This window comes from Trichosurus vulpecula, chromosome 5 (genome assembly GCF_011100635.1).
Source record: "Trichosurus vulpecula isolate mTriVul1 chromosome 5, mTriVul1.pri, whole genome shotgun sequence".
Taxonomy (NCBI): Eukaryota; Metazoa; Chordata; class Mammalia; order Diprotodontia; family Phalangeridae; genus Trichosurus; species Trichosurus vulpecula.
Genome location: NC_050577.1, coordinates 165,223,628 through 165,246,155, shown reverse-complemented (window position 1 = coordinate 165,246,155; position 22,528 = coordinate 165,223,628). Strand labels below are relative to the sequence as shown.

Genomic DNA, 22,528 nt, shown 5'->3' with positions numbered 1-22,528 from the left:
ATTATGAAACCATTATATTTTAAGGCACTAAAACGTAATTGATTCAAAGGTAAATTTGCCAAGTCCGTAGATGTTGTCCCCACCCCAGAAAACTATAGTTACATCATGTCCTATGAATGAAATGGGGATATTTCTGAAAAAAGACCTAATCAGTCTCTTACTTGCAGTCATTTTACCTTAGATTTGTGAAATGTGCTATAGCTTACAAAGCATTTTCACATGGACATTTCCCTTGATTTTCATAATAATCCTGTGATGACAAAGAAGCCCTAATGGTAAGGCAGATAAAGCAGGTGTCTTCATAGATGTTTTAAGATCTTTCCTGTCCCTCACCCCAACCCCCACAAAAGCATGTTTATTGTCCTGCCCAAATAACTGAAATCCCCAAGACCCTGGGTGAAAGAACTGAAGGCTCCTGTTAATAAATACATCTATGATAAGACATGAATACCTATTAACATGTTCGCATGACATAGTACAAGCTCCTCAGTCACCTAGCAAGGAACTGAGACTAAATGCCTAACTTGGGGGCAGGGAAAGGGTAAGGAATTGGAGGTGGTGGAAACAAATGTCATGCTTGTCCAGTCATTTTCACTTGTTTCTGGCTCTTCATGACCTCACTTGATGTTTTCTTGACAAAGATACTGGAGGGCTTTGCCATTTCCTCCTCCAGCTCATTTTACAGATGAGGAAACTGAAGCAGACAGGGTTAAGTGATTTGTCCAGGGTCACACAACTAGCAAGTGTCTGAGGCCACATTTGAACTCAGGATGATCAGTCTTGCTGAAGTCAGGCCCAGTACTATATCCACTATGCCACCTAGCTGCCTGAAAATGTATTACAAAACAAACTCAATTCACAACCTGAACAAAAATACCTTTTAAGTTCAAGCCATCTCTTTTTTGTACGACAGACGCAGTTGTATAGTTCAAGCATGTAGTAGATTTTTATTAAGCATAACTTTGGTTCTAAGTATTCCACCCTCATTTCTGTAATACTTTCAGTTAAAAACAATTATATAAGAGCAAATACAAAAAAATATTAAATTATGAAAACAAACCCATTAAGGCTCCCTTTATATATATTATATACACTCAAACAAGTCAATGTTTTTCAGAATAGAATAAAGTCATAGTGTAGCTTAGAAAGACAAATTTGTTACCATGCTATCAAAGTGGGAGACAACAAAATTTTCAAATATTTTAAGAGGACAGGAAAACAGTTAAACTAAAACGTTGGACCATTGCAAAATTAGAAAGTGGCTCAATAAACAGAACTGCTCAGAAGACTTCTACAAATTCTAACCAAGTTGTATAGCTTTTTGATTTTAAGGGAGATTTTGCTTGCCATGTTTTAACTCAGATTTATAGGCTGGGCCTATCAGGATCCTAAGATGAACTCTAACTATATATTCTACTTGTTTTGTAACAACAAACCTTATTTTCACACTATATTTACAGGGCTGGTTTGAGGCATTTGTCTATTAGGCTAAAACCACTCAGCACACCTGCTGGTGAGTTTGGGAGGAAAATATCAATCCACCAGTAGTCCCTTTTGTTATTCCTCCCCCCCACCAGAGAAGAATAAGCTTCAAGCAGACTAAAGATGATGAGGGAAGAGTATGATCCTTTTAAAGGACTGTGCTGAGCAGGCAAAGCAGATGGGTATCTCTTCAATTTGAATAGCTCCAGATACCTGTTAAATGGGAGATTCACCACACATGTAGGGATCTAAGATCTTGCTGAATAAAAGAGTTGTGAACTTATCCTAAATCCTGGTATTATAAATCACTCCATCAACCCCACACACAAAAGGGAGAAATCCCAGTCAATATGAAATTGGAAATGTACTCGAGATGATCCATCACCACACTTCTCAAAAGGAGTAGAGAAATTGGAGGAAAATCTCAGCCATCACTATTTCATTTTACAAAGACAAAACTAATAAGATAAAATAACATTTCTGCCTGATAATCACACTTGTATTTTGTAGCAATAATCCTCATTGATGAACTGGATAAAACATTTCAAATATATTTCCTGTAACATGTTCTCCATCTTTATGTTGTGACTTTATGTATTTGTGCTACGCTGCTCACTTGAGGATTTGAAATCTGGTCCTACAAAATATCCCTCAATGATGCCAATTTCCATTATGGTTTTCAAGGCTTTCAGACGGCTTCGAGGTTGAACTTTATATATTAAGTCAGGCAAAAATAGTGTCTTGCCCAAAGAAGTCACTGGCTCTATATCCTAGACAGAAAACAATACTGAAGCTACACGTTTCCCAATTCCATATCCCAAATTTCATCCAATATGGGAGGCACTCCTGCACATGCTAAAGATAGAAAATACATTTGCATAAATATTTAGTTATTATTTATAACTGGGAATTTGCTTCACAATAGTGCTCTGGCTAGCAAGAGGAATCTTAGCAGTCTCTCCCTTAATGTTGGCTTTTCCTGAGAGAGGGAATTTAGTAGTCATTATCACTGAGACAGTGGTAGTATGCTGCCTTCATAGGAAAAAAAATCCCAGTAAAGGCATATGTGATCATTAACCAAAAATTTTCAAAGCTTCAGTTCTAACATTCAAAATGTACAAATGCAAGAAAATCTTCTAAAATTAAGTCTCCTTGAGACCAGTTCACACTTGCATTACACGTTAAGCTAAAATATCTTGCTACAGAACTCCCACTTAGGATTCTCCCCATGTGGCTAAGAGCAGACCGAAGTAATTAAAGACCTCGACCTCTACTTGTAACACTGAACTTGGGTCTACAGACTCCCAACATTTTGCCTAAAGAAACAAGCTGAAAAGAACAAAAAAAAGAAAATACTGAGAGGGACAACTATGCTATCAAACTATTAGAGAACAAATACCCTTCTTTGGGTTGGAATGTTAACCAAATAAGATACTGCTGCTCAAAAACAGAAATGACTGGAAAAAGGAAAAAAAATTCCTATGTAATCTATGTATTATGGTTTTCCTACAAGTGGGTTCAGAGTTCAGGTTTTAAAACTTCCTCAATGCTTCCTACTTCTGTAATTTCAGGTCAACAAAGATACAACCTGTGCTGACCATTCAATACGAATGAACATTTTTCCACACTTAGGCGTGGAAGATTTTCAGGCTTTCGAAACCAGAATCACAGTTATAAAAAGTAACAGATTAAGCACATGTTTGTGTAAGCTAAATTCTTTAAAAGATAACCAAGAATTGGAAAAATAATATTTTTAAAAGAAGAAAAAATAAAAATACTATGTCCCCACTACAGTTAGGTTGGAAGGAACCAAGTAGTGCAACACTTAAGATACTCCAGTGTCCTCATCCTTTCTTTTGAGTCTCTGAAGACAAGTCTGTTATACCAACAATAGGCTGCTTATCTGCTGGTCAACATATTTCATTTGGCGAATCTGAACTGCAGCTATCATGGTCAATTTATCCCCCCAGATTCAAAGAAAAAATGATACACAAAATAACCCCTTTTAAAAATTAAAACTTCTGCTGGCTGGCATTTTCTCAAAAAACAGATGTCTCTCCATGCTACTATTGGCTCAAGAGGAAGCAGCACTAGAGATGATCCTACAGGAACGTCTTCTCTGCAGCAAGGGGCTAGAATCCAGCAAGTTTTTGTACAGTGAATGCCTAAGAATCCTGGACTTCTGCCATTTCTTGGCCTGTTCTTCTCAGGTTTCCTTTCACCTTCACAAATTCTGGGGCATTTTCCTGCTCCTCTTGAATCTTCTGTTTCTCAAGCTCAAGCTTAAATGAGAGTCACAAATCAAAAAAATGTGATATTTAGAACAAGTTTTTCAGAACACTCATCCCTTCCCAGCAGTCACTACCCACAATCATCAAACTCCAACTTTTCTACTATCCTCCACTTTACCAAGATCAAAAGAAAACAAACTTTGATCCCATTTTAGGATCAAGTAATACTACTGACCAGTAATACTAATACGTGTATGTACATCTAGATAAACACACACACTTCTCCCTCGAACTGCTAGCTTAAAAAAATAGTAGAAAATTATCCATGAACAAAATGCTTGAAATCCCAATTTTCTGCAAAAAAAACCAAAAAACAAAAAACTTTCCCCATTCACCCATCCTTCCCAAAACAAAAACACAACAGGCAAAGAAAAACATTGGAAAGAGGACTAGACCTGTCTTGGAGGCCAGAAGACTGGCCTGCCTCTGGCTCTGGCACCTACTGATCTTATTTTCCTGGTCAAACCATCTACCCTCTCTCTGAGCCTATTAGTGTCTTCATTTGTAAAAATAATTGCTCTCTCTCTCTTCCAGTATAATTATGAGGGAAAATGTTTAGCAAATAAAAAGTATTATGGACAGTTTTCTCTTTATGGAAGTGGATCATTCTGCAGTCTAAAGTGATTTGTATGTAATGCAGTGGGATGTGGGAAAGGGAGGAGGGAGGTAGGAAGGGAGCCAAGTGCCACTGGAGGAGGGGGCTGGCACATGACTCAGGGACACAAAGAGTCTTCCCTTGTATCCCTCCCACAGCAACCATCTTGCTTCTGTTGTATTCTAAGAATACCTTAGATCTTCCCCTCCCTACTTCTATCTCTGACTCCATATTCTTATCCTACACCATATGCGCCTTCCTTTCACTTTACTGAGTTTCACTCCACCCATTTCCTTAACCGAACATATTTTTTCTATTCCAGAGCTCTTGTACATTTGTCAGAAGAGCTTCAACTTTCTTTTGTCTCACCAAAAAGACAATATTTGCATCCCACCACTGCCCACTCACCTGCTCCAACTTTTGCTGCCGTTTCAGTAGTTCTATCTCCAAATCAGATTTCTTTTTTTGGGCTTCCTCTTCCTTCTGTTTTATCACTTGATCTCGTTTTCTCTTCTCCATCACCTTCTGTAGCTCTGGTTTATTCTGAGGTGCAAGCCCCCTTCAAAAGCAAACACATTTCTAGTTTAACAAATAAAACCACTGTTTTGTTTTATTTTTAAAGATCCACAGTTAGCCAAAGGCATTCACAGGAGTACCAGAGAAGTACTGTGGTAAGAAAGCCTGGCATTCCAACCCAATTGATGAATAACCAGAAGATACAGGTTCAAGGCCTATCTCTGTTGGACAATCACTTCCTTCCTCCAGGCTTCAGTTTCTTCATTTACAAAATGAAGAGGTTGGTTTAGATCAGGGTTCTGAATGTTTTTTGTGTCATGGACCCCTCAGCAGTCTGGTGAAACCTAGAAACACCTCAGAAAAAATATTTTAAAATTCATAGAGAATTACAAAGGAAACAAATTATGTTGATATAAAAATATAACTTTCTTCCCAACCAAGTTCAAAGACTACTTCACATCTACTCATGAACCTTCTTGATGCTCCACGGACACCAGTTTAATAATCTCTGGTCCACAGTTGATGATCTTTTGAAATCCTTCCAGCTCTAAAATCCTCTGGTGCTCATTTGCCAACTAACAATACCTTTCTTTAGCTCAGCAAAATTGATTCACAAGGTGGCAGCCTGGGAAGGGTCAGCACCTCTCCCATTTGACCGCACAAAACCAACTCAAAGCCAGACAGAACTCCGAAGATTATTTATTGCAAAAGTTCTTAACCTCTGGTCAATGAACTCTAAAAGTAATTAGATGAATGAATTTCAATATAATTGATTTCCTTTGTTATTCTGCATATTTCATTTTATGCATTTACAAACATTCTGAGAAGGGGCCCACAGTGTTCCCAACCTTGCCAAAGAGGTCCACAGCACAGAAAAGGTTCAAAGGACCTAGTATAAACCCACTCCCTTTCCCAAATGAGGAAACAAAAGATCAGTGAAGTTAAGTGACTTGGCCAAAGTCACACACCCAAGCAGTGCCAGAGCAGAGAGCTGAATCTAGATCTTCTATCTCTTCCTTGTGTGCTCTTTACATAGGGATGAGGATTGAGAGCTGGAAGCAGCTTCAGTGATGTTAAAACACCTTCATTTTATACCTGAGGAAATTAAGGCCCCCTCGGAGAGGTAAAAAATTTTGTCCAAAGTAATACAACTACTGAGTGTGGCAGAGCCAAGATTCAAATCCATAATCCTCTGACACCAAATCCTCTATTTTTTTCCACCATACTACAAACTTAGAAAATATTAAATGATATGACTTTAAAAAATAAACAGAAAGAAAAATTCAGGGGCACCTGATAGGAAAAAACAACAGGACTGATCAGTCTCAAACCTCTAAGCTTTAGTACAGAAGTTAAGTAATCATTTTCTTATGTGGGGGAGGGAAGTAGGTTGTCTTAATTATTTTACAGGGGTGGGGAACCTGAGGCCTCAAGGCCACATGTGGTCTTCTAGGTCCTTGGGTGCGGCCTTTTGATTGAGTCCAAGTTTTATAGAACAAATCCTTTTATTGAGGGGATTTGTTATGTGAAGTTTGGATTCAGTCAAAGGGCTGCACTTGAGGACCTAGAGGGCAACATGTGGCCTCAAGGTTACAGGTTCCCCATCTCTGGCAGAAGCTTAAAAATACACATACTCTCAAAAATCAAGAAAATCCATAAAAATTCAGGCAAGAGAGGAAAATACATAATCATTAAGACAAAAATAGAAATCCACTATCAAAGAATACAGTGTAGTATGTCCATTCATCAGTAGCTACTTCTCTTCCCATATGAAATGGGACACATCTCCCTGTGACTCACTGAGAGGCCCATGTTCATTCCCTATACTTTTCCAGTCTTCATTTTAATTCAAGTCAACAAATCATTACTAAATACCTATATTCAAGGTGCTGGCACTGTCTTAGCCACTGGGGACAGAAAGACAGAAATGAAATAGTCCTTGCCTTCAACATTACACATGACAACAAAGTTGTACAAAATAATTTTAGGAGACAAAAGAACACATAACTTGGGTGGGCTAGGGTATTAGAAATCAGGAGAGGCCTTCTGTAGTACTTCTAAGTACTCCTAATATGTAGCATCATCAGTTTGTAAACTAGTGTAAAATTCCAAGGATGAAGGGTGGCTTGTTAAAAACCAAGTAACAAAAATGGAGTGATCCTGGTATGGGCATCAGACAATACATTTAGCCTCAATAACTGAAATATATTTCGATCGCATGTCCGCAGTATCTTCCTCATTTAAAAAAGAGAAAAAAATAAAGGAATCATAGTTTCGTACGTTACATTTTTTATAGCTCAGTTACCATATTTGTAGCTCAGTAGGCTGTGTACATTTTATCGATCAAAGTATAGCAATGTTATTCTTTTAAAAATTTATGAAATGACTACCAAATTATTTTAGTAAATACCCCAACTTAACAATTGGGTTTATAATTAATAATATAGTAATATAATTAGTTATATTACTAACTGCTCAAGATGGCGGCTGGTAAGCACGGACTAGAGTGAGCTCCGTACCCGAGTCCATCCAAAAACCTATAAAAATGGCTCTGAACCAATTCTAGAACAGCAGAACCCACAGAACAGCAGAGGGAAGCAGGGCTCCAGCCCAGGACAGCCTGGATGGTCTCTGGGTGAGGTCTATTCCACACGGAGCTGGGAGCTGGGAACGGAGTGGAGCAGAGCCCAGCCTGAGCGGCGTGGACGATCCAGAACAGAAGCCGGGCGGAGGGGGCCCTAGCGCCCTGAATATGTGAGCTGCGGCAGTTACCAGACCCCTCGACCCACAAACACCAAAGACTGTGGAGAAGGTTAGTGGGAAAAGCTGCGGGAGTGGAAGGAGTTCGCGGTTCCGCTTCCAGCCCCGGGGCAGCGGAGGTGGGGCAGCTACAGCTGTTGTTACTTCTGGCTCCAGGCCCACCTGGTGGGAGGAATTAAGTGGCGGATCAGAGCAGGAGTGCAACAGCCTGCTGAAGATCTAAGCCCAGTCCGGACTGGGGGTCCTTGGGGAAGGAGGAGTGCGGCTCTGACAGAGCTGGCACCTCCCCCCCAAACGTTGAACATAGAACTCGTTAGTCTACAAGCAGTCATACCCCACTGAAAAACTCAGGGGTCAAGTTAGTTGGTTGGGAATATGGCCAGGCAGCGAAAACGCGCCCTGATTCAGTCTCAGACTTTGGATTCTTTCTTTGGTGAGAAAGAAGACCAAAACATACAGCCTAAAGAAGACAACAAAGTCATAGAGCCTACAACCAAAGTCTCCAAGAAAAACATGAACTGGCCCCAGGCCATAGAAGAACTCAAAAAGGATTTGGAAAAGCAAGTTAGAGAAGTAGAGGAAAAATTGGGAAGAGAAATGAGAAGGATGCGAGAAAACCATGAAAAACAAGTCAATGACTTGCTAAAGGAGACCCAAAAAAATACTGAAAAATACACTGAAGAAAACAACACCTTAAAAAACAGACTAACTCAAATGACAAAAGAGCTCCAAAAAAGCCAATGAGGAGAAGAATGCCTTGAAAGGCAGAATTAGGCAAATGGAAAAGGAGGTCCAAAAGACCACTGAAGAAAATACTACTTTAAAAATTAGATTGGAGCAAGTGGAAGCTAGTGACTTTATGAGAAATCAGGATATTATAAAACAGAACCAGAGGAATGAAAAAATGGAAGACAATGTGAAATATCTCCTTGGAAAAACCACTGACCTGGAAAATAGATCCAGGAGAGGTAATTTAAAAATTATTGGACTACCTGAAAGCCATGATCAAAAAAAAAGCCTAGATACCATCTTTCAGGAAATTATATTACTAACTGCTTCAAAATTTTAAGGTTAAGGAATTTAACTGCCTGCATTATTTAAAATTTAGGCTTCATTTTCCTATTCTACTAGCCTAATGTGCTTCTACAATTATCAAATTTTCTAGATTATGCAAAATCCATTAAATAGAGCCAGGGATCCACAAAGCTGACATTCTCTTCAATATATGAACAGCTTAAAGATTATGTAGTATTCAATTTCTGCTTAAAGATTTTATATAATAGCACCAGTAATATAAAATATTTATTAACAAAATGCTTAGAAAAAATGGTGTTCATACAATATTTCAAATATACTAAAAGTTGTAAAGTTTTAATTAATATTTCATTACAATGAATTGTTTTTAATTTTCTGTGCATGCACAGGAAAAAAGTCTTTAAAGTTCCATTTTGATTCTCTAAATCAAAGAGAGTCTGTGAGTTTTTAACTAAGGCCATGGCAAAATGAAGGAAAATCCATCCTTCTTAGATTACTTTAACAAGGGTATGGATTACTAGGTGGGGGAAGAAAAAGCAATGCTTTTGAAAATTAAAGTGAAGAGGAAAAAAGACATAAATAAATGTTTTCTTAAAGCACAGGTAAAAAGGAATCATTAGTAGTGCTTTTATCCAAGTATGAACAAAGCTAACACACATTAAATCAAACAGGAAAACAAACAGCTGTGTCAGTTGCTCCAGAAACAACTGGAAATGTAAAAAAAAAAATTCAGTGTGATTCTAGATGCTGGAAATTCCGGTGGCAGCATATTCATTTCAGAAAATTAAATATCTCCAAGCCTTCTTCATGAAGGCAACTCCTCGGTGGTCCTTTAATAATTCAGGGCAGAAATAAGATAATCAAAATGGAACAGATGACAGAGCACACAGGCTACAGGCAAGGAAGCTTCTTTCAAAGGTCACCATCAAACATATGCCAAAGAACTTTGGCAGTTGCATACTTTAACATATATTAAGGTGAATTTTATTAATAATATAAATTAATGTAAACTTTCTTTTAATTTCCACAAACAAGCACAGGTAGTCAAATATATAAATAAGAGCATAAGCAAGGGAAATGAGCAAGGAAAAGAAACAAAACGCTGAATGCTTGTATATTTTGTCTATAAACTTTTGATTATTTTCTGATAATCCTAGCTCCAAATACACACACACACACACACACACACACACACACACACAGGCATTAACCTAATGCTAACCTTATCCTTGGTTCTCTAATCAATTTCATGTCTACAAGCCATTTGTTGCCGTGGTTGTTGTTTCACTACAATCAATACTGACTTCTTTTGATTCTGCTTTATTTATATATTACATCACTTTTTGTGTATCTTCCCATATTTCTTCAAATTCTTCATTTTAATTATTTTTCATGGTCAAATACGGTTATTTACTTTAACTTGTTTAGTCATGTCCCAAACTCTAGAAATCTAGTTTGTTTCAAGGTTTTTGCTATTGGGGGGGAAAACGGTGCTGCTATATCTGGAAAGATGTTTTTCTTTTTCGTATCTGTAATCCCTAAATAGTGTGATCACTGGGACAAAAGATATAACAACTAAAAAATTCTTACTGCTTAATTCCATATTGATTTTGTTAAAAGTTTGCACCAATTCTCAGCTCCTTCAAAAGAATAATAGTGTGCAATTGATGATATAGAACTTTAATACTAATCCAAAGTACCCTGGTTTCTGATTGTGAAAGACATTCAATTCCCCATATTCTTGCCCCAGTCTGACTTCTTCTAGGCTTAACATGTTAAAAGATGTTCAGTTCTTTCATGGACATTTCTTAATCTTTGACTTTGCTGATTTGATTTGCAACTGTGCAAAATGGTATGGCTGTTCCAATTTATATGGACGTCGCACTGAGTAAAAAATCCTTTAGATAATATAGACATGAATCTCAAAGGACATGAATGAGCAGATAAGTTGGTAATCAACAAAAACAGAAGTGGCATAATACTCTTAAGTACTGACATATAATCTGCATGGATACAAGGGTGAGTGCCTCTGTCTTGCACTGCTTATCAATTTTCATCCATCAAGTCACATGTTATTTCCTGTTTTTTATATAAAATACCTATGAAACCTTTTTGAGGTATGTATACACACTAGTGTGAAAATTTAGAGCTAAAAAACTATGATATATGTGTGTGTGTGTGTGTGTGTGTGTGTGTGTGTATACATACACTTTTTTGCTGTTCATTTAGTATTTTATTTTTCCCCAATTACGTGTAAAAACAATTTTTAACATTCATTTTAAAAATTTTGAGTTCCAAACTCTCTCCCTTCCTTCCCACCCGCCTCCATTGAGAAGGAAAACAATTTAATAGGTTATACATGTGTAGTCACCAAAACATATTTCCATATTAGTCATAAAACATTAAAAAAATTCAAGACAGTTTAAAAAAAAAGTACGCTTCGATCTGTATTCAGACACCATCAGTTCTTTTTCTGAGGATGGATAGCATAAGTCCTTCAGAGTTGTCTTAGATCACTGTATTGAGGAAAACAGCTAAGTAATTCACAGTTAATCATAATATATATATATATATATATATATATATATATATATATATATATATATATATATATATATATATATGCTTAAAGATAACAAGAATTTATTACCTGTTATATGCTAGAAAATGCTTTTTGGTGGCCAAATATGTCATGTAATTTTTTTTTTGCTTTTTTGGGGGGGCAAGGCAATTGGGGGTTAAGTGACTTGCCCCAGGTCACACAGCTAGTACATGTGTCAAGTGTCTGAGGCCTGAAATAAATTCAAGTCCTCCTGACTCCAGGGCCAGCGCTCTACTCACTGCGCCACCTAGCTGGCCCCATCATGTCACTTTTATACATGCCTTTCAGTTCACCCATAGGAAAAAATGTCTCTGGAAACAAGTGGATGAACACTTTACATGGGCGAAGTTAAATCTTTTCACTAGTTTTTTTTCCCCACTAAAAAATGCTGATACTTTTCCAAAATGGAAAAAAAAGACAGTTAACAAGTTTTTCAGTCAAATATTGAACCCTCAATTGTATACACAGACAGACACAGACACACACATACACAATTATCTCTGGCTATTATCTCATTTGATCCTATAATAACCCTTCAATGTGGGTGCTATTATTATCCCCATTTTGTAGATAAGGAAAATGTCACAAACAGAGGTTAAGTGACTAGTCCAGAGTCACAGTTAAGTGTGTGTCTGAAGCTAGATTTGAACTCAGGTCTTCCTGATTCCAGGCCCAGTGCTCTATCCACTGTGGCCCCTACATGTCTCTGAAAAACCAAACACAAAAGTACACAGCTAGTGTTCTTTAGGAGAGGAAGCCTCTGGAAATCTGCCTATCTAGTATTCCACTGAAAACATTCTGTCTGCCAGACTGCCCATTATGAACCAGATGAAGGACATAGTCTCTTGACCCACATTAAACTGTAACCAGATCACAAATTCAAAAGACTGATCCAAAACTTGGTTCGGACCCAGAAGATACGACATTAAAGCTATTATTTATTCTAAAACTTCTGAGTCCAAGTCACAAGGAAATGGAACATTTATGTTCAAAAGGGATTCCATTCAATGTAATTCTCAAGAGAATCATTCAGATGGAACTCTGATACAGTTTAACTAGGAAAGCCTTGAAACATGGTTTGTGCCGTTAAACACACCATTATGCATTTAAAGTTTATAAGTTGGAGTTGTTTAATTGTTTTAAAAAAGTATATTCCATTAATCTGAATAGTTTTCAGGTGAGCATGCTGGTTGGTTGGTGGTCCTCTTGAAGAGGACCAAAATGACCACACTATGTTAGAGTCAAGGTACAGTGTTGCACGACTGTGACTTATCAGACCAATACAAACTTGGAAGGCTCTACCATAAGTCAGGTACAAATAGTCCACGTGAACATTTGGAGTGGAGATGCTTCTAAATTTGCAATTCTGTTTCACTCATAGAGCACAGAACCTTCTTTGATGTGGGCATGTCGTACTGAGCCTCCTTTGCTATCATCTCCCATGTCACATAACCTAGTCCAAAGTTCTTCAGAGAGACCTCAAAAATGTCCTTGCATAGCTTCTTCTGACCTTTGCATGAGCACTTGCCTGGTGCCTGGGGTGAATTCTTCATAAATTAGTCTTTTAAGTAAATCAAATTTTGTCATACAAACAATGTGGCCAGTCCATCTGCGTTACACTCTCTGGAGCAGAGTTTAAATGCTTAGCAATTCAGTTCGAGAAAGGACCTCAGTGTCTGGTACCTTATTTGCTAGGTGATCTTCACAATCTTCCTGGACAATTCAAATGGAAGCAATTCAGTTTCCTGGCGTGACGCTGGTAGACTGTCCAGGTTTCAGAGGCATACAACAACGAGATCAACACAATGGCTCTGTAGACCTTCAGTTTGGTAGGCAGTTTAATACATCTTCTTTCCCCCACTTTCCTTTGGAGCCTCCCAAACATTGAACCAGCTTTGGCAATGTGCGTGTCAACCTCATCATCTCATACATCCCTGGAAAGTACACTGCCATTTCAAAATTTCTCCATTTACTGTAACTGATGGTTCCGTGTATGGATGGTGGGGCACTAGCTAGTGGAGAACCTCTGTTTTCTTAGTGTTGTTAGGCCAAAATTAGCACAAGCGGCAGAGGATCAATACATAGTTTGCTGCATCTCAGCTTCAGATGATGCATTAAGTACACAATCATCTGTAAACAAAAAATCATGCATCAAGTCTCCCTCCACTGTAGTCTGGGCTTGTAGCCTTTTCAAGTTAAAATAATTTACCATTTGTGTGGCAGCTGATCCAGATGTTGCGTTCATCCTCGTTGACAGTGTCTGACAATATTGCTGAGAACGTGGGAGCAAGCACACAGCCTTGCTTCACTCCACTGGTGACTGGGAAAGTGTGAGAGCATCATCCATCATCCAGAACCCAGGCAAGCATTTCGTCATGAAACTGAAGTATAATATTGATGAACCTCTCTGGACAATCAAATTTTGACATAATTTTTTATAAGCCTTCATGACTGACAGTATCAAAAGTGTGGTCAGACTGATGAACATCATGTACAGATCTCTGTTCTGCTCCTGGCATTTCTCCTGGAGTTGCTGGGCAACAAACACCTATCAACCGTCCCTCAGCCTCTTCTGAAGCCACACTGGCTTTCAGGTAGTTGACCATCTTCCAGGTGAAGCATCAGCCTAGTAAGGAGAACTCTGGCAAGAATCTTGCCAGCAATGTCTAAGAGAGACCCCTAGTCCCTCTGCCACCCAGTGATTGTCACAGGACAATCTTGGAGGCATCCTTGAACCCCTGCCATATAATCTGGAAAATTTCAGTCAGCTTTTGTATGAGTAGTGCCCTCCCCCTCAAGTCCAACCTTGTAGGGCATGCTCTGGAGCAGGGACCTTCCCCTGAGTGATTCAGAAGGAATGACAGGCATGGAAAGATTACAGTATGGACCCCAGTTATTATTACATCATCTTTCTCCCCCCAAATCACCTATTTTCAAAACTTCCCTATTACTGTTGGGGTTGTTGTCATTCTTCTCATTTGTCAGCTCACCTCTAACTCGTTTTCCCCCTCATCTCACATCTATATATCCAACAGCTTACAGATCTTACAGATTCTACCTCCACATCGCTCACAAATTTGCCCCCTTTTCCCTCACATAGCCACTACCCTAGATCAGGCCCTTATCAGCTCTCACCTAGACGATTCCAAAAGCCTCCCACTTGGCCTCCTTGCTGCAAGTGTTTCTCCATTCCAATCTGGCCTGTACATGGATGCCAAAGTGACATTTGTAAAGTAAAGCTCTGATGATGTTACTGCCCCACTCAGTAAACACTCATGATTCTCTACTGCTTCAAAAACAAACACTATTCATCTTTATCTCATCCTTTCTTAACTTCTATTTTTGTGGAAGTTTTAAAACTTACACAATTAGTACAGTAGTATGAGTACAAGTATATAATTCATAAATAAGTAAATATACATAGATTAGGGAGACATGCTCATTTTTTTACCAATCAGGTACACACGGAAGTAATATTTTATTGAAAGGTACAAAATCAAAAACGTTTTGTCCTATGGCATGATTTTTAGTCCTTTCACTATCGCCCTAATTTTGCTCCAATCTGTCAACAGTCCTTCCTAAAACATGGTCCCCAGAGCTGCACACAATGCTCTAGAGGTAGTCTGACCGCAGCAACATAAACAGGACTATTACTTCCTTTACTAGGCAATTATGTTCCTTTTAATGTAGTCTAGGGTCACATTAGTGTTTTCACTGCCTTGTCACACTGGCTCACTCATATTGATCTTGCAGTTCATGGAAAAACCCAGAGGTCTTTTGCATGAGAATTATTTTCTAGTTTCATGTTCCTCTATTAAAAAATTTAACTGATTAAAGCCAAGGACAGAACCCTCCCTATAGGTAAATTCTTTAGGGCAAGTCAGATATCAGTCATTTGTCTGTACGATTATGACTAGAGGAGTCTATATGTGTACAGCTCTATGTAATTCATAAATAGTGCATGTCATGTTTCTATCTCAGTCTGTCTTCTCTCAAAACACAAAAGCATATTAGCATTAGACAATACAAAATACGCCAGTCCGAAAGAGCATTTATTAGACATCTTGTGGAAACAGCAATACTTTAACTCGTTCTCCCATGCAGGCTAGGTTTTACTCTAGTTTTCTCTTAAAAGGTTTTAAACCATTCCTCCAGACTTTGCTGGCTCAGGGGACTAAGGGCTCAAATTGTGGATGTGACTTCTGTATCTCCTGAATACAAAGCAGAAGGGGCCAGGGATGTGAGGGAGACCAGCAAGGTTTGGCTGGTATATCATGAGGGTAAGGTAGGCCCCATCAGGCAAGGGTTAAATCAGCTGAATGGACTCAAACTGTCCTCGATGCCCATCCTTGTAGAATATCCATAGCCTATAATGCCTAAGTAAATCCTCTTTTGTTAAAAACTGTTGACAGCTTACAAGTGTCTCATTTTATTCTTTTATCAAAGTACTAGGGGACTGACTCAGGCTCAGACCAAAACATAACTGCTGTGCAAAGCACTATGCTAAGCAGCTGAGAAATAAAAAACAAAACCAAACAAAAAACCAAACCACCTGAAGTCATTTATGGCAAAAAAAAAATGTGACCCATAAATGGCTTATATTTAAACAGCTTAAAAATATTTATTTTTCTAAACTGGCATAAATTATGGGCCTATATCCAAACATCTTAAAACAGCTTTCTTAAATGTAAAATTAACAGTTCTTTAGCAAACAAACCCTGCTACCTACACCCACCCGCTCAAAGACCCCTAAAAGCTTAGGCAATAGGTTTATAGGGCTATTTCTTAACCTCCTACAGAATGCAGAAGAGTAATTCATAGGTTTGTGTGGGGTGGGGCAGGAAAGAGGATCCCAGAGTAATTGGAAAACTGATCAGTGACAGTGGTAGCATCTATAAAACAAACCTCAAGTGTGATTTCAGAGAGAAGTGTTACAAGATAAGGAGAATGTTTATAAAAATGTTGACGATTATAATAGGATGAAATTTTGTATTGTATGTGTATGAAAATGTACAAAAATGTGTATCCATGTTTCTTGGGTATCTCTGAACTTTAGCTCATAGAATTTACCATTAAATCCAATGTAGTGAGCCAGGAGCAGATATGGAACAGTTTGAGTTAACTTTCACCATAGGTGGAATGATCTTAGGACCCAGATGTGAATCCCCAGGGCAAGAAGACTAAAAAAGAAGCTTTTAGAGCTTTAGCAGGAAGCTCCCAGAGACCCCAAAGAACCCCCACCAGCAGAAGCAGGACTTTAACCCAAATACCTAGCATCTTAATTTAATTTGCCTCAAAGAAAGAACTGGGAAAATACAAGGCAAGAGATCCTTCCTCCCCCACAACACACACACACACACACACACACACACACACACACGCACGCACGCACGTGCTGCGAACCCTGTAGGTGAGAGATCAACTCACCTTTTCTGATTCATCAGAAGTTCTCTGTGAAGATCTTGATGGTTTCTAGAAATTTTGACAGGATTGATTAATTTCTGAGGCTTGATTAATTCAGGATTGTCATCCTCTATGTAGTCAGGTTCAGCCATGATACTTTTTGGAATGAGAGTGAAATCTTTTAATTCAGGATCCTCAACTGTATTTTCTGTAAACAGGAAGAAGAAACAAATGTAAGCAGTCTATTTTTCACAGATTTTCATGCATATAGGGATGTGTAAAATGTCATATTACAATATAGGAACATATTAAGGCCACTTTTCCATTTATAATAATGCTTTGCAAGATACAGGGGAAGGGGTGGAAGAGGATGTGCTAGCTATTGTTTGATGCCTGTTAGGACTTGTAACACCAATACTGCTTGCAGCTGCTGTGGCCATGTAGGACCAACCCAGCACACAGGAGGGCTGCTAGCACAAGTTCTTTGACCTGCTTTTCTAAGGAAAGCAACTTTAAGGGGTTTACAATCTCACTTTAATTAAACATACATATATCATTCACTTAGTTCAGGGGAGAAAGTCAGCACCCTGAACTTCAGAGAAAACATAAACAAAAATTACAAGGAGAAATTATATAAACAGAGCAAATAACACAAATCAGCAGACAGGCTTCTAACCGTCTGTCCATACATAGTTACATAGTCCATACATACATAGTTACCAGAGAGAGGGAAGCACCAACATCTGGTTTTCAAAGCCAGGGGGCTCCTTAACGACTACCCAGAGTCTCTAGACAAACACTCTTCCGATGAGTGAGCCCTGCAAAGCAAAATGCTAACCTCAGGTCAGAGGGCGTCACAACCATGTGACTCAAACTCATGTAACTTAGGCTTTCTTGTGACTTAAGCAGGTCATCAAAGACTCTTCATTCAATCAAAGGCACTTGATTGCCTTGGTGCTGAGAAGCACTCCAAAAGAAAAAACAGCAAAAAATCCCACTTTGCTTGCCATTACAGGACTCAAGAAGAAGGGTTGTATGCTTTGATTAAAGTTTCAAGATGGATGATTCACCATCACACCCTGGAGCTCCTGGGTTATACCCGTTGTTGAGCCCTCACCTTTTTTAGCTACCTAAAGCAGGTGTCAAACAAGCCACCTGAAGGCCCACTGAAAGGTTAAGTGTCAGAGACTAGATTTAGACCGAAGTCTTTCTGGTTCTGAGGCCAGCACTTAACCCACTACACTACAATTGCCTCTTTTCTGAACAGAAATGACTCAAATTCAAATCCCACCACAGATATAAGCTGAGTGTTCCTGGGCAAGCTACTTAACCTGTACAAGCCTCAGCCAACTCTATGATTTAGCAATACAAAGATGGGATGTTCTACTATGTAGTAGAAGAAGCGAGTTCTCTAAACCGATGAAACGTTCACTGAGGCTGATGAAATTCTGGTACTCCCAGAAGAGATGTGAGAAAAAGTTTCTCATCTCTTCACCAGTGGTCTAGATATGGCCACTTAGGACTCTTCTATTAGATTCTTTGATTTTCAACATCCTACCCCTCCCCAAGGCAAACTTAATTACCATGATAAAACTGCTAACATAGTGCAGCTATCTGTCTCTACTAGGACAAGGGGAATATAGCTTCCTTGGTTCTCAGGCCACTTTAAAATAGGCAGAGGTGAGGCTCATGACCTCACACAGCCCTCCTGCACTTAAATCCAATTCACTTGCGTGTCATGACATCACTTCTCTGATGTCATCCTTCTAGAACTAAGGACAAACAACAACCATTCAATACACTTCTATGTTTGAAAAGCAATAAGCAATAAATATCCTTAAGGAAATATACCTCCAAGAGCAAACATACTGGCTTGTACATTTAGGTTTTTGATAACCTCACAACAGCTCAACGTTTTCATTTATAAAATAAAATTTATAAAATGAAAACGTTTTCATTTATAAAAATAGGATAGCCCTTATAATGGTATGGTCACATCCAACATAAACAAAACTTTTTTTAAAAAGTTTGTAAAGGAACATTTTAGTTACAAAGATACTGTCAAAAAAACCTAAGTGTCTTTTAATGATTTGCATTTTAAGGTCATACTTTTCTTTTTTAAATTAATTTTTTTCAAAAGTGCATTTTTTCCTTCCCCTTTTCTTGAGGAAAAAAAAGCAAAATACTTGTAAACTAATATGCATAGCCAAAATAAATTCAGGCATTCACCATGTCCAAAAAATATGTCATAGCCTGCATCCTGAATCTATCACCTTTGTCAGAAGGTCAGTAGAATGATAAAGTTCTTGACGGAAGTCAGGCTCAGTTCTCCTTTTTTGTCCCAATCAATTCATTGGGTTAGTACTTCCACAGCATAACCCCTATAATTCTAAATTCGACAAAGCACACCTTGTATGCCTATTAGGGACAACAGCAGTATGCTCCTACACATGGTGATGAAACCATTGAAAAGGTAGCTCTTCTCTGAGAAGTAGCTAGGACTGCAAGAAAGTTATATCAATCAGATTTTCACAATGCATCATGCATATATTGATGCTTTTGGATGCAAAACATTGAACTGAGGGACTTAAATTCACTTAACTCATCAGTTTTCTCAGATGCAAAGTAATCCCCAAGATAGCTATATGGTGCTTTTAAATTCCCCAAGGAAGGGGGGCGGAGCCAAGATGGCGGCTGGTAAGCACGGACTAGAGTGAGCTCCGTACCCGAGTCCCTCCAAAAACCTATAAAAATGGCTCTGAACCAATTCTAGAACGGCAGAACCCACAGAACAGCAGAGGGAAGCAGGGCTCCAGCCCAGGACAGCCCGGATAGTCTCTGGGTGAGCTCTATTCCACACGGAGCTGGGAGCTGGGAGCTGGGAGCTGGGAACGGAGTGGAGCAGAGCCCAGCCTGAGCGGCGTGGACGATCCAGACCAGAAGCCTGGCGGAGGGGGCCCTAGCGCCCTGAATATGTGAGCTGCGGCAGTTACCAGACCCCTCGACCCACAAACACCAAAGACTGCGGAGAAGGTTAGTGGGAAAAGCTGCGGGAGTGGAAGGAGTTTGCGGTTCGGCTTCCAGCCCCGGGGGCAGCGGAGGTGGGGCAGCTACAGCTGTTGTTACTTCCGGCTCCAGGCCCACCTGGTAGGGGGAATTAAGTGGCGGATCACAGCAGGGGTGCACAGCCTGCCGAAGATCTGAGCCCAGCCTGGACTGGGGGTCCTTGGGGAAGGAGGAGTGCGGCTCTGACAGAGCTGGCACCTCCCCCCCAAACGTAGAACATAGAACTCTGTAATCTACAAGCAGTCATACCCCACTGAAAAACTCAAGGGTCAAGTTAGTTGGTTGGGAATATGGCCAGGACGCGAAAACGCGCCCAGATTCAGTCTCAGACTTTGGATTCTTTCTTTGGTGACAAAGAAGACCAAAACATACAGCCTAAAGAAGACAGCAAAGTCATAGAGCCTATAACCAAAGCCTCCAAGAAAAACATGAACTGGCCCCAGACCATAGAAGAACTCAAAAGGATTTGGAAAAGCAAGTTAGAGAAGTAGAGGAAAAATTGGGAAGAGAAATAAGAAGGATGCGAGAAAACCATGAAAAACAAGTCAGTGACTTGCTAAAGGAGACCCAAAAAAATACTGAAAAATACACTGAAGAAAACAACACCTTACAAAATAGACTAACTCAAATGGCAAAAGAGCTCCAAAAAGCCAATGAGGAGAAGAATTCCTTGAAAGGCAGAATTAGCCAAATGGAAAAGGAGGTCCAAAAGACCACTGAAGAAAATACTACTTTAAAAATTAGATTGGAGCAAGTGGAAGCTAGTGACTTTATGAGAAATCAGGATATTATAAAACAGAACCAGAGGAATGAAAAAATGGAAGACAATGTGAAATATCTCCTTGGAAAAACCACTGACCTGGAAAATAGATCCAGGAGAGATAATTTAAAAATTATTGGACTACCTGAAAGCCATGATCAAAAAAAGAGCCTAGATACCATCTTTCAGGAAATTATCAAGGAGAACTGCCCTGATATTCTAGAGCCACAGGGCAAAATAGAAATTGAAAGAATCCATCGATCGCCTCCACAAATAGATCCCAAAAAGAAATCTCCTAGGAATATTGTTGCCAAATTCCAGAGCTCCCAGATGAAGGAGAAAATACTGCAAGCAGCCAGAAAGAAACAATTTGAATATTGTGGAAACCCAATCAGAATAACCCAAGACCTGGCAGCTTCTACATTAAGAGATCGAAGGGCTTGGAATGCGATATTCCGGAGGTCAATGGAGCTAGGATTAAAACCTAGAATCACCTACCCAGCAAAACTGAGTATCATGTTCCAAGGCAAAATATGGATTTTCAATAAAATGGAGGACTTTCAAGCTTTCTCAGTGAAAAGACCAGAACTGAATAGAAAATTTGACTTTCAAACACAAGAATCAAGAGAAGCATGAAAAGGTAATCAAGAAACGGAAATTGCAAGGGACTTACTAAAGGTGAACTGTTTTGTTTACATTCCTACATGGAAAGATGATGAGTATGATTCATGAGACCTCAGTATTAGGGTAGTTGAAGGGAATATTCATATATATATGCATATATATATGTTCATGTATATATATAAGTGAATGTGTATGTATGCATGTATCTATGTGTATATGTATGTATGTGTATGTATGTGTATATATATATATATATGTAAAAGAAAGAGAGCAGACACAGGGTGAGTTGAGCATGAAGGGAAGATAGCTAAAAGAAATAAAATGAAATTAAGGGATGAGAGAGTAACTTACTGAGAGAGGGAGACAGGGAGAGATAGAATGGGGTGGATTATCTCCCATAAAGGTGGCAAGAGGAAGCAGTTCTAGGAGAGGAGGGGAGTGGGCAGGTGAGGGGGGAATGAGTGAACCTTGCTCTCATCAGATTTGGCATGAGGGGGAATACCATACATACTCAGTTGGGTATCTTACCCCACAGGAAAGAAGAGGGAGGAAGATAAAAAAAAAAATAAAAGGGGGGGGGGATGATGGAGAGGAGGGCAGATGGGGGTGGAGGTAATCAAAACAAACACTTTGGAAAGGGGACAGGGTCAAGGAAGAAAATTCAATAAAGCGGGATGGGTTGGGAAGGAGCAAAATGCAGTTAGCCTTTCACAACATGAATATTGTGGAAGGGTTATACATAATAATACATGTGTGGCCTAGGTTGAATTGCTCAACTTCTCAGGGAGGGTGGGTGGGAAGGGAAGAGGGAAGGGAATTTGGAACTCAAAGTTTTAAAATCAGATGTTCAAAAACAAAAAAACTTTTTGTATGCAACTAAAAAATAAGATACACAGGCAATGGGGCGTAGAAATTTATCTTGCCCTACAAGAAAGGAAGGGAAAAGGGGATGAGAGGGGAGGGGGGTGATAGAGGGGAGGGCTGACTGGGGAAGAGGGCAACCAGAATATACGCCATCTTGGAGTGGGGGGGGAGGGCAGAAATGGGGAGAAAATTTGTAATTCAAACTGTTGTGAAAATCAATGCTGAAAACCAAATATGTTAAATAAATAAATTGCATTAAAAAAAAAATAAAAAAAAATAAAAAAAAATAAATTCCCCAAGGAAGAAGTTTTTTTTTAAAAAAAATATTAGAACATTTTTCACAATTTCCTACAGAATCAGGGAAAATAATTCCCAGATTATGCAATATCAACATAAGCAAGACTGAACTGAACTGTTAAAAAGAAACAACAATAAAAAGCTGTGGAAACAAAGTGTATATAAATCTTCATATAAAGCATGCATAGTAATTTTTAAAAATGTATTTATATATTCTAAGCACAAGATAACAA

The 22,528-nt window shown here is 39.0% G+C and overlaps 1 protein-coding gene across 6 annotated transcripts in view; it reads right to left on the bottom strand.

Annotated features, from left to right (window-relative positions):
• Positions 1-922: 922 nt before the first annotated feature.
• The window catches only part of FAM107B (family with sequence similarity 107 member B), a 98,095-nt gene continuing 76,489 nt past the window's right edge, over positions 923-22,528 (bottom strand). For all 6 annotated transcript variants that reach the window (XM_036760322.1, XM_036760321.1, XM_036760323.1 and 3 more), the window contains 3 exons: positions 16,709-16,892; positions 4,777-4,927; positions 923-3,764 (listed from right to left, as the gene is read on the bottom strand). In XM_036760322.1, the coding sequence (XP_036616217.1) occupies positions 3,648-3,764; positions 4,777-4,927; positions 16,709-16,836 (396 nt within the window). In that variant the 5' untranslated portion in view covers positions 16,837-16,892 and the 3' untranslated portion in view covers positions 923-3,647. The remainder of the gene's footprint in view (positions 3,765-4,776; positions 4,928-16,708; positions 16,893-22,528) is intronic.